Genomic DNA, 12806 nt, shown 5'->3' with positions numbered 1-12806 from the left:
AAATTTCTAAAAAATAAAGTTTTATTATACAATTAAATGCATTGACCGAAATTTATTTTTTAAAGATATAAATCGACAGTTTTAATCATTTTGAATATCTCTTTTTTTTCCTGAGAATATTACCAAAAACTATTAAAAACTAAGATTTATCCCTTAATTTGCAGAATATTTTATATATGTACTTCTGAACATGTTATATTAGTGGAATAGCTTGTATTGTGCGAGTGTGAGAAACGAATTGGACTCGTAGCAGAACAAGTTGCGTCTATAGTTCAATGAACTCAACTGAAGAGTGCTGGTTCATAGTGGGAGAAAACAAAGAGTATGCAAATATAAGCCAATGTAGGCTAGTAACATTTCATCAGTGCTCAAAAGCTTTTGAGCACATTTCCAATTATTTCCTTTACAAAGGATTATTGGGTTTGTTAATATTTTTCTTAATTTATAATAATTTAGAAAACATTTTTCTGGATAATAATTTTGATATAAATCTTATGTGTTACATTTAAGAGTTTCAATTTTTGTGCACATGCTTTGGTTTAGCAAATAGAAAGTCTGCTAAAAACCTTCTTTAAGGTATACATATATGATCTATTTGTACTGAATTTCATGACCAATTCTTGCAGTGTACAGGATCTATCCTGTTTCAATTCCAAGTCAAGGTTTATATGCAGAGTAGACCATTTTATGCATTTTTCAGCTAAAGAAAATAGCGACAAAGACAACAAGAATATTTCAATACTGTATTCTTAGTTTTGCGCTAAAACAAATAGCAAAAATCGTTCACAGACGTGGATCTGATGATGGCTTTCTAGAATAATCAGAAAGAATGACAATGTTTGTACGAAACAATTTCCGCCTTATGTATTGTCATATCAAATAAGTACAACATAGTAGACAAACAGCGTCAAACAGTACCAAAACTTCCTCGTTTGTTACTCGCATATTCGGAAAGACTTAATATATAATCTTTTAGATACAATGGAGCAATTAAAAATAAAAATATGCAAATTCATGTTTGTACAAGTCAAGTTTAATCTAGGTCTGAGCTAAAGGTAACATTTTTAACAAACGGATAAATATAAAATACTTTTTTTTTCTGAAGCGTTTTAACTACTGGATAAGAATGAATTTATATCATATCACACGCTTTATACTTGACTTTAAGTGGTGAAACAAAGTATGAACTAATTTTTTTTTATTATTATCCTAGTGAATCTGGCTTCGAATAAACCAACATGGCAAGCAAACCCGTATGAACCAGGAAACAGTATATTCCACTCCAGCAATGCAGTAGACGGATTGAAATCTGACCGCAGAGGACATGGCGGACAGTGTGCTAAATCAGCTGATAAATACAGAACAGCCACCTGGTGGGTAAACCTGACAGGAGTCTACAGCATTCATGACATAAGGATTTATCCTAGGACTGATAATCGGAAGTGGAGTAGGTTCAAACATTTCAAATTAAGTTGCAAATGTTTCCACATTATCAATTTAAAAGTATGAGATCTTGCAGCTTCAAACTAATGGTATTCAAAGAAAAAAAAAATACTATGCACATAAACATCTTAAACTGTTGAAAGACTGATTATGTATGTAGTATACAGAACAATTTAGAAACAACAAACATTGTGATCATATAGTTAATTCTTCAAAAAGATCATTTTCATATACTTATGCAGCTGATTTTTTACCTTCTGAAAGAGATACATATGGGGATTAAAAATACTTACGTTGAATACTCATGTATCTTTAAGAAAAATCATAAAATACCAAAAAAAATGCTTCTTAAACTGGGTATTTTTTTTTTTTTATTAAATTACAGATGCAACCAACCACTACACGAGAAGACTCCTGGGGTTTTATGTATATGTGTCAAACACAACTAACCGACGAGATGGTTACCTATGTTTCCGAGACACAAATTATACCATATCAACGATACCGGATGTCCTCAATATAACATGTCCTGTACATGGGCAATATGTCATCTACTATAATGAAAGACTTTCCAAAGTTAAATATCCTGATGGATACTCCAGTAAGGCATACAACGATCTCTGTGAAGTGGAGGTTTATGGTATGCTATATATTGACCTCCAAAACTTCCACCAAGGCATGAAGAATTACCCTCACCCCTTTAAAAAAGATAATTCTTTTTCTTTGTTAATTGTATCCGCGGGTATGTTAAGGTTACACCCAGAGTTATCCTACTTGCCTTTACAATATGACGTCAAAGTAAGCTGTATGACGTGAACTTACTACTATACCCTGGTCATGATTTAATTATCATTAGAATCTTTGTTTAACGGAAAAGAATTTCACTAATTCAAAGAGTTTTATTTTATTAGCGTTTACATGAAAATCAAGAGTTAATACCTCATATGTGTCCAAAAATAAATAATCCTGAGAAAAATTCAATAAAACAAGGATGTTTGCAGTCTGAAAATTGACATGAGTGTGATTTTTGATCAGCATGGTAAGTGATGGGTAACACTGATACCCATGTAACACGCGAGGACTTTCTGCTAATGATGCCCAGAGGCAATTGAAACCTCAAGTCCTGACACCATTTTCTATACTGTGTATGGATTTTAATGGGTAAGACAATGCGGTTCTTATGTATGTCTTTTTTTTTAATATACCCATAGTAGATAATACATTTTTAAACATGTTTAGTTTTGAAATAAATATTTTGTTTGTTTGGTAATAACTTCTCTATAAGTTAAAGATTCATTCATTAAATATATCAATGAAATATATGGAGATAACGAACAGTATTTAAGCTGTAAAGTCCATTAAACAATACGAAATAGGAACAGACCTAACAAGGACCTCCAAAAAATCAGAGGTGGGATCAGGTGCCATGGAGGAGTGAGAATCCCCTGCCGACCGGTCACACACACCGTGTACTCCTTGTCATGATCAGGAAATAACGGGAAAACCCATCGACAATTCAGTGTGTAAATAATGGATTAACAATTAGTTTGAAAAATGTCAGTCAGCATTTGACTCAATGATAAATTGTATTTGCTGACAAGGTCATTGTATCGACAATAGAACTTACAAATGGTGATGTCTCCATATGAGTGAAACATTCTCGAGAGGGACGTTCTGGACGTTAAGCGAGACTGCTGATATTCTTGTTTCATCAACTTGTTTGTCAATAATCTACCTCGTTTAAGAAATTGTTCATATGTAGGAAATGCTCTTGCGTATCGAATCAACTGGGAGATATAAACCCCGTATTCAGGTGATGAAGGTATATTGCTGCATAAGTAAGGGAACTTGACGAAAGTTAAAGTCATCACGTTTATCATAAAGCTTTGTTGTTAGATTACCATTAACGTCTTTTTTCAAGTAACATATCAAAATATGAAACAGATGTGTCTTTTATCTCAAGCTCACTGGGATATGTCGTATTGACATAAGAATGGAAATAACTATTGTTAATTGAAAGTACGTCGTCGATATTTCTATCGAGTTGAAGGCCGCTGCAAGTGTTTTCTTCTTTTCACGTATAAGATTTTTGACAGATTCTGCTTCATATAAAAGCAAAAAAGGTCTGCTAATAACGGGGCGCAATTGGTACCCATGGGAATTCCAATAGATTGTTGGAAGACCTGGTGTCCAAAACCACATAGATATTGTCAATCAGAAACTCACGCATCTTTTTAATGTCAGCTTCAGAGTGCTTGTGTTTACAATCAGAATGTGTTTTAACAAAATAATTTTGCAAATGACCAATGACAAGGTAAGTAAATTTAGGAGTTTCATTTTTATTGCAAAAGCAGCTGTCAATGATATCAAAAATTGTGTAGAATGGTTGTGTATAAAGTTGAGAAGTCGTTAGTTTTTATGCTGTTGATTTTGGTAAAATCCTGTGATTTCAAGTTTTCCAAAAGTTCTTTGGAATTTTTAAGTATTTATATCTAATTTACACCACTTCTCGAATATATTGTTGCACAGTACTCTTGAAGTTTCTCGTTCACTACTGTTAATATCTTAGTGAGGAGTAAAGAGAGATCAAATATCAAATGATTTCAAATATCAAAAGATCAAATGATCAATATGAATAATTGATCATATTGTTAATATGACGGAAGTATGGTAGATGAATTTTATTTTATTGACATTTAACTAATTTTTAAGTTTTGATATGAAGCGGGTATAACAACATTTTGTATTTACTTTGCGGATAAAAAAATAGTAAGGACTTTCTAATCGTTTGAATTTTTAATGTGAGGATGTGATTGTCTTCTTCTTTAGCACATAGAATTATGCAGGCTTTTAGATATAGTTTAACAGCATTGGTTAATTGAATAAATTATTTTGTTTTAAACACCAGTATTTACATTACATACACGGGTAAAAAAAAATCCCGATTTTCAACTTGTTCTTTACTGCCAGAACATTTTTTTTTCAGTTATCAACATTAGTTTTTCAAAGTAATTCTACACTGCAGTGGTGTAAAGAGATTCACCACCCCTCAAGACCTAAAGTGCTTCAAAGGTCCGCGGTTAACGTATGTTCATGAACATCCCATTTTCTTTAGTAACTAGCCGTTCTGATTAAAATTTTATGAGGAATCTTTTTTTTTTTATTTTGACAACTTATCCACTAAAATTAAACAATAACTGAACAAAGACCTGTAAATTTTAAATTCACAAGGCGCGGGGATATAATGTCACACAGAACCTTTTTTCACGCATAAATAAACAATGCAGTCCAAGAAAGAATTCTCATGGCAGCTACGACTACTGGGTTTGCTTAGAAGACTGCAGTCTCACTTGGGTCTATATGGTACTGTTATATAATAAGTTTTGTTTTGTTTGTTTGTTTATTGTTTAACGTCCCTCTCCAGAATTTTTCACTCATATGGAGACACCACCACTTGCCGGTGGAGAGCTACAAATTTTGACCTATACCCGGCACTAAGGGCCATTGAGCAATGAGGGATCTCTTCCGTGCCAGCACCTACTGCATGCGAACCGGGACCTCGGTTTATACGGTCTCATCCGAAGGACCGGTTTCCATGTCCCACAGTGGGATTCGAACCCGCGAGGTGAGGATCAACTTCTTACTCCGCGACTCTGGAGCGAACGCTTCGACCACTGCGCGACTATCATAAGTTTTAAGCTATATGAAATATGTTTTTTCAAATATAGAATTCATATAACAAAGCACTAAAATAAAACATGTAATCTCTATACCATTGCACAACAGTTGGTAACCACATAACACAACAATTTTAACCACTTAAAGTGAATTTTGTTTGAAGTTGAATGGCATGTTGAGAAAGAAAGTAGATTATGCATCATTTTTTTTCCCACCTGAAAGAGATAACTATAAATTGAATTTTGGTGGAAAAAAATTTCCCCGAGATATGTTGTTAACGCATGGTGTAGAGTTTTGTTTGTAGTTAAAATGTTTTGAGGCAATGGTCGAATATTTGCAAGAAATATAAGGTGTGGACTTCAACTGTAGATATAGTGAAATACAAGACTGGACTATTTTGTGACTAAGAATATTAACAATGTTTACGAAGTTAATTTCTTTGTTGGCGAATTTAACGTAGGTCGCGGGGTTGGTGACCTTTTAAAATTGCTAGAAAACATATTATGAAAATTAGTTATCTGAATCACCTACTTTTGTTGTACATACTCTGAAAATTTTACAAAATTCGTCTGTATCGTTTTTGCGTTATTAAAACCCAAACATACCATCGTTATCGTAACATTTTCGACGCTATTCTATTGAATTCTTTAGGGAAAACGTCATTTTTGACTCGTTTTCAGGCAAGATTTCGTCTCAAAAAATCTCAGTAATTTTTAAATGGTGCAGACGAAATTGTTCTCCTTTTGGTCATTTCACACAGAGATTATTTCCGATAAATCTATGTAAAAAAATTAATATATCTTCGAGTTAGTTTTCTTGTAATTTAAATGCAAAAACTTCACTTTGCAAAATGAAATATTTTCAAGAATGACGCTAAAAACTAACGCGACGTCACGCTTGACGTGAATACGGTCCTGATAAAATGCAGGAAAAAACAAAATAATATACTAACAAATTAGAAAGAAATATATGTCTATATGCATTTAATTTAAAATAAGCACAGATGTATGAGTTAGGTATCAATGTATCCTTTCTGTAACACGTTACGGGTTTCAAATGTTTATAAGCTGTAACTCAGAGAGAGAGAGAGAGAGAGAGAGAGAGAGAGAGAGAGAGGGGGGGCTTGGGTGGGGCTTGCAGGTGCAGTACTCCTTGCGTAATTCAGTGACTTTTTTCTTACAAGATTGGGGGAGGGAATATTAATTAGAGAATTTAATTAGAAAAAAGAAGTTTTTTTTCACACCGGGAGCTAGTTCCTATATGTAGGGCTTTCAACTAATTTTTCAAGTTAAACATATGGAAAAAACAATTGATAGATATATTTGTAGGTACATGAAATTCTTAAAAAAAGATTATGACCTATACATTACCTTTGATTTCATAAAAAATTAATTATTAATATTTGATTTGTACGATGTGGTGTTTTAAGGACAGGTAACTCAAATGTAAAACATGACCAACAAAGTGCTGATTTTTGAGTTATCGTTTATAGGAATGACCATATAGGCTGCTTCAATTGGTATTGTTATGTACACAAAAAGGTTCCTTATATTCTTTGGTACACAAAAGGGTTGACCAAAACAAGGAGAATGCCTTCACTCTATACGTGGAATAACGGGATCAATGAATGGGGAACGGACTATATTCAAGATTTTTAACTCTCCCTAACAGTTGTTATGAAGAAGAAAATATAATGCTATGTTTTTTGTTTGTGCATTGTTGTGCTTCATCTATAAAGATAAATATTTCAACAATTAAATGCAACAATAAATTATCTTATTCTTTTCACTAAACACGAAGAAGAACGATCAAGTATAAAAATTTAATCAGATCAAAATTAAGAAGGGGGATGGATTTCACTTTATATTTTTATTAAAAATTTCACTTATATATTATTGTACAGTGTCTATAACTACATGATAATTGAGTTGAACATTTGAACTAAATTTTAAAACCACTGGATTTCCCTGTCAGCGAAGGAACACTTGGGAAATGCTAAAACTTGACATCCTTAAAAACAATTAGCTTCCTCGGACCCGCTCTAAACAAGTTCCGGTAATGGGTTATCGTTCTTTTCATCGAACCCTAGCGGCAGTTGAAAGGCCTACTATATGGGTGGATTTTTTTGTTTTTAATATGGATGGATTATATTTCTTATCTCCCTTAAAAAAGTTATACAAAGCCCTTCTTTGTATACGGAATTTTCACATTGGTAATGCTTGTACAAGTACACATGCATCATACGACTACTCCTTTAGCATGGTGTCGCTGTCGTATCACAATTTTTCCAAATTAATCTCATTCTGTTGGTAAATAAAAAAGATACCAAGAACTACTCGTGTTTTGTCTGAAAAAGATCACAATTTTTCACCGAAATTTGTACATTTTGTAAACGTTCGATTTTCATTCTCGAAGCCGTTCTATATTGTCAACGTATTTGCAAAATATGGTGTTTTAATATTCTAAAGAATTTAGCCTTTGAAGAGCGTTTTCTTTTAAAATGTTAAGATACACGGGAACAAAGGATGCAATTTTTTTTTATTTTGGGGGGAGGGGGGAGAGACAATCCAACAGATACAAACAAGCTCAGGCCCGTAGCAATGGTTTTTATTTATTTTTTTTTTTTTTTGGGGGGGGGGGGGTCAACCTAGCTGAAAAAACAACAAACACATCTAATTAGCGTCCAAATCCTGGATATGCGAGTGCTCGACCTTAGAGGAACAAAAATCCCCCCCCCCTTCCACGCCTTTCATTGGCATGAAGGAGATATTCTTGAGGGGGCAGCACAACCGCAAATTAGTTCTGTTTTCTAATTTATATTTTCATGTACTGGCAAAGTTATTGAGGGGAACAACTGTAAATTAGCATGATTTTCTTAAGTAATTAATATACATTGAAAAAAAATAAGGGGATATGCCCATCCTCCGATTCCTACCGAACTAATATCCCCTTTGTTTTTAGCACGAATTCCTCATAAGACTGCCAGCGATCTTTTTGTTTTAATCACACAAGTGCCGCTAGCTCCGAGACGTTGTTATTTTGGACCTTTCATTTCTTCGACGCAATATTTTTACTTTGTTCAGTTCTCTCCGTGATAATCGATGTTTCTAAATCTAGTTAAACATCACTGCCTTAATTCTGTATTCAAGTATATTATCTGTATTTATACGGTGCATTTCCACTGCATTCCTCGCCGATTTATTTTTTATTCTTTACTCATTTTCTTTTTTTTTCATACAGATGGGAGATACCTCCCAAACTTTTGCTTTAATTTTATGAAGTATATGATTAAATATCCTTGAAAAGAATTGTTTTAAAAGCCATAAAAACAATCGGACGAAAAACTTTGAGAGGTGTAAGTGGAGAATTAACAAATAACTACTCAGATTGGTTTGTTTTTTGTTTAGCGACTTTTCAATTGATAGCGCAATTTGCTCGACCAGGTAAGCAATTTAGATAATATCTGAAGCTAACAGCAGGCGCGGATCCAGGATTTTTTTCCGGAGGGGGAGGGGGCGGGGGATGTCCACCCAGTCAATCCAGAATTTTCTTGACAAGCCAAAAAAAAATAAAATTAAATTAAAAAAAAAAAAAAAATCAAATTCAAAGTCCATTCCCAGACGAAAAAAAAAAATGCCTATCTCATGGTGATGGTGGTGGGATCCACGTTTTCTACGGGGGTGTTCCAAAGTATTTTTTTTTTTATTTGATTCAGTATATAGTTTTAATGACTTTGCAAATTCCTGGGGGGGGGGCGCCCCCAACCCCCTCTAGATCTGCGCATAAATAGCATTGTAGGCCGTTACTTATAGAAGGTCTGTCGTCGTTTTTTTTATGCTTCACACTTCATAGTATCTGGGCAGTTTTTTAATTGTGATAGAGTTAGACATGTATTTTAAAAATTTCCTTTTTTAAAAATAAATTTTAAACTTTTGATGTAACAGCTGTAATTGCGGTTGTTTATGTAACCGGAAGTAGAACTCATTAATGAATAAATTAACAAAGTTACTAGCCAACTTGGCTTAAGGCAGTAAACTATCTCCAGTTATGTCTGTCAACCCAGGTAAGGGGATATCTGAACTATGATAAACGCTAAATGAAAACACAGTTGTAAGTTTTATAAATTTGATAATGTGAAAATGAACCTTTGCAAATGATAACAAATAATAAATAATAGTCAAAATTTAACCAAGAATAAAGGGAGGAATGTGGAAAACATATGAAAATAAATTATGTCCCTGCTGAGCTTCCATACTTATGAAAAAGGTCAAAATCCTATAAAAACTGCTATGAATGTCAATGAGTTGGAAAAAAGTAAGGGAAATGAGCAACATCACCCAATATGAACTCTATAAATGAAAACTCTAGAGTTGAACTTAAAATAATAATGCTAAATCTGGACTCTAAAAATATCTAACCCAGAAAATAAACAACAGCAAAACTAAATAATAAATAGTGAATAGTGGTTCTAGGAATTAGACCTGTTATCTACATTTCTAGACCAGGCTGGACTTGGAAAGGGGAAAATAAATTTATTCTATTAAACCTACACCCTAACTGTTTCCTAACAAAAATCTAGAACATGTGAAAAACGTGAAACTAAACCTAGCTAAGACCTAGAGTACTGTTAAACCATGAGGTTTTCTTCGCACTCTAAGGTACTAATCAAATAGTGCTCATAAAACATGAAGTTTTCTTCGGACAGTAAAGAGGAACTATCCAGGATGCTGTGTTCCCCAACCCAAGTAAAGAAAACTTAGACAAACACGGCTTTAAATACCCTAGGTAGGCCCAAAAATAAAAGCCAATATATATCAAAGATCCTACAACTAAATTAACCAATCAGATCACAGCTACCAAATGTACAATGGAAAGACTTCCAACATGGACGACACTTCCTGTTTAAAAAGTCAACACATGACCTAACTTATAACAGACAAATAATAAAGGGGTTTTACGTAAGTAACAACTGAAAACATAAGTAAATAGAATAATGAGACTGAAATATCAGCAAATACTTCTAAACTATAATTTACGAAACCAGGGCTAAGAAATAAAAAAATCTAAACCACTACATTTATATAATGACAGTTTATCAGTGCAACAAATCTTTTTTTTTTTTAATACGTCAAAGGAAAGAAAAAATCATGCAGTTAACACTTGTTCAGTTCCATATTTTTCGTGACACTGTTGTGGTCTCAATGTGATGATAAATAAAGACTTTCTAACGCTTAAATCGTAAATAGTTTTCTATTTGTGATAACTTCAGTTTGTGGTATTGAAGAGTTAAAATAAAATAATCGCAGATTTCTTACGTAGTGTGACGTCATAATCAAATATGCACAAGAAAGTTTCCCAAAGCATATAAATTGCGTACCCAGTTTTAAAGACGTCAGCAAACCCGCAATCTTCGTTAAATTTAAGGAACAGACTAATTTCTTGAGAATCTTTGTCTTCCTCAGAATTTGGGGGCTTAAAAAGCCTAGGATAGGCAATATCCATAAATACAGAATCCAACCTGTATTCTGGTGTTGAAGTCTCCATGTATGGACTTTCTTTTACCTTCTCATATTGACCATATAAACCTCTTAAAAGGACCACAGTGAAGCTCTGTGCGCATTTGGTACAGACCTAACTTTTGTTTGACGTAAGGAAAAAGCGATTAAAAAGGATATCATGTACACTAGGTTTATTCTAAGATCTATGTCTATGACTACTTTTACGTTTGTGTTTTGTTAAAAGTCCCAGAGTATTCACTTCCTTCACTGTGCACTCGAAAGGTTCCCCACTCTGTCAACATGGTTAGTGCAACCATATCAAAATGCAGTGTCTAGTTTCCTAGTCCAGTATCCTCATTATATACAGAAAGGTGTGCTTTAGGATTGGGCATTAGTATGGTGATATTTCTTCTCAAGTACTCTTTCTTTACAATCAATGAATTTGTTAACATTGCTGCATATACAAATGTCGGGCAGGAGTTATCCGGGATCCAGAGTCTAAATAATATATCAATATATCACCAATCTGGTTTTCAAAATTTAATCCTTGTAATATTTTTATAAATGGTATTGGTCTCAAAAACAAAAAAGTATCAAATATTAATACAAGAAAAAATATAAGGATACCCGTACTATTTTCTAGTTTCGCGTTAATTGTGACATCAGAGATGGGAAGAAAAATACAAGTAAGACTTAGCGGTTACCACTCAGCCTGTAGCAGATATGAAGTATTCTGATTACACACTCTTATATCAAAAAGACGTTTAAAACATTGAACCATTTTTTTAGTTGTAAGAGAAGTGAAGAGAAATTCGAAATATTTTAAGACGAATTCACATTTGCGCAGATTTTCTCTTTGTTAAGGACATTTAACAAAGTTGAATGCACTGACACAAAAAAAAATATATGAATTATGAAAGTATAAACAAAGAACGTTTTCTAAAAACCATCATTCCACTCTAAAAAGAAGTTTGTTTGTTTGTTTTTTTTTTTTTTTACTTCTTATCATTTTTAGGATGTAGAACTGGATATTACGGATCTAATTGTTCTCTCCTCTGTCCATACAATTGTCGTTATTGTCACATAGAGACAGGAGAATGTTCATGGTGTAGACCCGGGTATCAGGGATATCAATGTGAATCTGGTAAGAAATTTTGACTATGTTTTTATTACTGGAGCTGGAATATACATGTATGTATTGAATGGTGTAAGGATTATTAAGATCATTCTCAATCCGCATCCCTTCTTTAAACTTAAAATGACAAGCTTAAATGATACAAACATAATATCGAATTTGATATAGAAGGTTTGAATAAATAAGGAAGTAAGGATCTTAGTCAGAATTTTTTCACAAGATCTGTGTGTGTGGATAAAATTACCCAGAAATGACCAAATTATACATGAAAATATGCAAATATATGTAATATATCACGAATCTCCATTTAACTATTTTAGTTTTATGATTTATGGATGAACATTAGAAACTACTTTATTTTTATGAATTGCAAGAACTTTTCCTTCTTCTTCTTCATGGTTCAGGCTACATAGGAGACCTACTTTGATTTTCTTTGATTTTCCATTGCAGTTCAAACAGAAGAAGAATCATATTGGCAGTTTAGATTTTATATCATGTTCGGTGCTTTCTTTGTTGCAGTGACAGCTAATGTAGTCTTAATTACTTATATCTGTCAGAAGGGGTATGTAAAATTAGCACAATTTCAAAACCAAATAGATCTTTTTAAGGTTCATTTATTTTAGCAAATGTCATACTTTAAGAAACTTTAAACTATGAGTTATATATCATATCTGCAAATTATTCTTTTTCATAGGCGACAAAGGGGAACAACGCATATCCTGACGACAAAAGAGAAATGCAATCCTGTAAAAAGTAAACCGATTTATGAAAATGATGAAGGAAATACCAATGACTGTTATCAGGAACTAACGGAAATGTGAGAAATGTGAGAATCATTTAAATATGATGCACTGCGAAAGTTGAGGAATGGAACACGTGATTCCAAAATAATCAAATTTTAAAAGGTAGATGCGCTTTGAAGAACTGTTCTGGAAAGCATAATTCAAATCAAGCTAGTATCCCCACGACATCTACATTATACCTTTAGATAATTCACTGAAGATTCTCATAATAATTGAGTTCCTCAGAGCATATTACTAATATTTTTGGCA

General features: G+C 33.1%; 1 protein-coding gene across 1 annotated transcript; it reads left to right on the top strand.

The window, feature by feature from the left end:
* Positions 1 to 275: 275 nt before the first annotated feature.
* LOC133203126 (uncharacterized) lies at positions 276 to 12575 on the top strand. The gene is made up of 6 exons (XM_061338972.1): positions 276 to 342; positions 1214 to 1451; positions 1851 to 2083; positions 11635 to 11763; positions 12205 to 12316; positions 12449 to 12575. Exons 1-6 carry the CDS (start codon positions 276 to 278, stop codon positions 12573 to 12575), a joined length of 906 nt encoding a protein of 301 aa, XP_061194956.1.
* Positions 12576 to 12806: the final 231 nt, after the last annotated feature.

Source organism: Saccostrea echinata, unplaced genomic scaffold (genome assembly GCF_033153115.1).
Source record: "Saccostrea echinata isolate AGI-Se365-2 ecotype Australia unplaced genomic scaffold, CSIRO_AGI_Sech_v1 ptg000048l, whole genome shotgun sequence".
NCBI classification, from domain to species: Eukaryota; Metazoa; Mollusca; class Bivalvia; order Ostreida; family Ostreidae; genus Saccostrea; species Saccostrea echinata.
This window is presented reverse-complemented; position numbering and strand designations above follow the sequence as displayed.